Source organism: Bison bison, unplaced genomic scaffold (genome assembly GCF_000754665.1).
Source record: "Bison bison bison isolate TAMUID 2011002044 unplaced genomic scaffold, Bison_UMD1.0 scf7180017852854, whole genome shotgun sequence".
In the NCBI taxonomy this organism is placed as follows: Eukaryota; Metazoa; Chordata; class Mammalia; order Artiodactyla; family Bovidae; genus Bison; species Bison bison.
The window spans coordinates 13,932-16,954 of NW_011483427.1; the positions used below are offsets into that span (position 1 = coordinate 13,932).

The 3,023-nt window shown below is 46.5% G+C and overlaps 1 protein-coding gene across 1 annotated transcript in view; it reads left to right on the forward strand.

The window, feature by feature from the left end:
• The window catches only part of LOC104998085 (antigen WC1.1), a gene marked incomplete at both ends in the record, with an annotated part of 13,122 nt that extends 10,115 nt beyond the window's left edge, over positions 1-3,007 (forward strand). The window contains 3 exons of the mRNA XM_010853111.1: positions 1,126-1,218; positions 1,295-1,609; positions 2,693-3,007. Of these exons, the coding sequence (XP_010851413.1) occupies positions 1,126-1,218; positions 1,295-1,609; positions 2,693-3,007 (723 nt within the window). The remainder of the gene's footprint in view (positions 1-1,125; positions 1,219-1,294; positions 1,610-2,692) is intronic.
• Between the last annotated feature and the right edge of the window lie 16 nt (positions 3,008-3,023).

Below are 3,023 nucleotides of genomic sequence, written 5' to 3' on the forward strand. Positions count from 1 at the left end.
CATGGGTTTGGGTGAACTCTGGGAGTTGGTGATGGACAGGGAGGCCTGGCGTGCTGCGGTTCATGGGGTAACAAACAGTCGGACACTACTGAGCGACTGAACTGAACACATAAGATAGATAAATAATAACCTATTTTATAGCACAGTGAAGTCTACTCAGTGCTCTGTGGTGATGTAAATAGGAAGTAAATCCAAGAAAGAGGGGATATATATACATATATATATATATATATATGTATGTATATATATATATTTCGTTGTTGTTTGGTCGCTGAGTTGTGTCTGACTCTTTTGTGACCTCATGGACTGTAGCCTGCGACACTTCTTTGTCCATAGGATTTCCCAGGCAAGAATACTGGAGTGGGTTGCCATTTCTTTCTCCAGAGGATCTTCCCAACCAGGGATGGAATTCCAGTCTCCTATTTGGCAGGCAGATATTTTTACCACTGAATCACCTAGGAAACCCTTACATGTATATATAATGTATTAAATTTGCTGTACAGCAGAAGCTACCACAACGTTGTAAGGCAATTATGCTCAAATAAAAATTAATAAAAATAAATAAACTCTCTGTCAGGTAACTCTAAGAGCCAAATACCCTGGGAAATTTTTTAAATGTTTCTTTTTCCTCTTGTTTTCCATGAGATCTCTTTTATATGTGTTTTTAAAATCACAAACATTGTAGATAAAAAATTGTACAAAGCCTTCAGAAAGGATTTTGTTTTGCTTCTTCTATTTAGTGGTGGATTAAGGACAGAGCAACTTATTTAACTCATTCTTAGGGCAAAGCTTGGCTTAAAACAGTAATCGTGGCATTGTCACGACCAGGGCTGTTCATAAAGAAAGGGAACATTAAGATTATGGTAACTTTACTGGTATGTTACAGCTTTCATCTCAGCTCCATCACTAGGTCATTATTATTATTTTATTTTGAACTTTTTACTTTGTATTGGGTTTAGCCGATTAAAAATGTTACAGTTTCAGGTGAACAGGCAGGGACTCAGCCATACATATACATGTATCCATTTCCCCCCAAAGTCCCCTCCCCTCCTAAAAATTATTTTGCTTAACTGAGTTTCCTGTTCTTCAACCTTCCCAACCTTCTAATCATTGCTCTTTTTTCAGGAAACCACACCCAGGGGCTGCCCCAGTGCAACGACTCCCCGTCTCAACCTGCAGGCTCTGCGGCCTCAGAGGAGAGCGCCCCCTACTGCTCAGGTGAGGGTCCCACAGGACAGAAGACCCTTCTCATTCCCCAGGTCAACGCCCCATTGTCCCATTTCTCTCTCCTCAGACAGCAGGCAGCTCCGCCTGGTGGACGGGGGCGGTCCCTGCGCCGGGAGAGTGGAGATCCTTGACCAGGGCTCCTGGGGCACCATCTGTGATGATGACTGGGACCTGGACGATGCCCGCGTGGTGTGCAGGCAGCTGGGCTGTGGAGAAGCCCTCAATGCCACGGGGTCTGCTCACTTCGGGGCAGGATCAGGGCCCATCTGGCTGGACGACCTGAATTGCACAGGAAAGGAGTCCCACGTGTGGAGGTGCCCTTCCCGGGGTTGGGGGCGGCACGACTGCAGACACAAGGAGGATGCCGGGGTCATCTGCTCAGGTCAGCACTCCACACTGTCCACAGGCAGGGGGAGGGGAGGGCCCAGGAGGACGGGGGTCTGAACCCTGAGGGAGAGATGCTGAAAGGACCAGAGAAGGAGGCTTCCTCCCATGGAGCCTGTCTTTCCAGCAGACGTGAAGACAAGGTGCCTTCACTGCCTCGTGCAGCATTTGAGATTCTGGTCCTTTCTCCTCAGTAGTGTTTGCTGGCATAGTCTTTTCTCAGTTTTCCTTGAAATCAGGGCTCACTCTTCTGGTACATATGGTAGAGAAGTCTTAAAGCCAAGGTGCTAGTTTTTTTGCTTTGTAAAAAATTACCACATAGTTAATGGTTTAAAACAACACATTTACTTCCTTACACTTCTGTAGCTTAGATATCCAGCAGGAATCTCACAGGATGGGGATCAAGGTTTCAGTAGAGTCACATCACCTCTCAGCCTCTGGGAAAGAATCTGTTTCTTGTCTTTTCAAGCTTCTAAAAACTGCCTGCCTGTCTTTGGTCATAACCCCCTTCTGTTCATCATCAGACCAGCAACGCTCCACCTCTCTAACTGTTATACATATTCACATCTCCCTCTAACCAGAACGAGGAAAAGTATTCCACTCTAAAGGATAGTGAGTCTAAGATTGGGATTAGACTGTGCTCAGGTGGTTAATCCATCATATTTCAGGGTAATCTCAAGGTCCTTACCTTAATCACATCTGTAAAGTCCCCTTTGCCAGACAAGGAAACAGTCACAGGCCCATTAGTCTATCTGCCTCCACACTGTCCACATCACACCCCTTTCATACACTCTTTTAGATGTTTTGTCAGGAAGCAGGAGTCAGCTCCCTCTCCCTGCAGGTGTCCCGGTTGGTCTTCCTCAGTTTATATTCACTACATCATGGTGGTAGAAATATTTAGAAAGACAGACACAGATGGACAAAGTCAGATAAAAAGGAGACAGGTTTGACTCTGGTCATCTAGTGGATTTGCTTCCTCAGCTGGGTCAGAGATGAGTGTTCACAAGTTTGGGGAGAGAGGAAAACCCAGAGCTCTGAGTGGGTTTCTCACTGTGTCCTGTCTCCTCCCTTTCAATCTCAGAGTTCCTGGCCCTCAGGATGGTGAGCGAGGACCAGCAGTGTGCTGGGTGGCTGGAAGTTTTCTACAACGGGACCTGGGGCAGTGTCTGCCGCAGCCCCATGGAAGACATCACTGTGTCCGTGATCTGCAGACAGCTTGGATGTGGCGACAGTGGAAGTCTCAACACCTCTGTTGGTCTCAGGGAAGGTTCTAGACCCCGGTGGGTAGATTTAATTCAGTGTCGGAAAATGGATACCTCTCTCTGGCAGTGTCCTTCTGGCCCATGGAAATACAGTTCATGCTCTCCAAAGGAGGAAGCCTACATCTCATGTGAAGGTGACTTATGTCTATT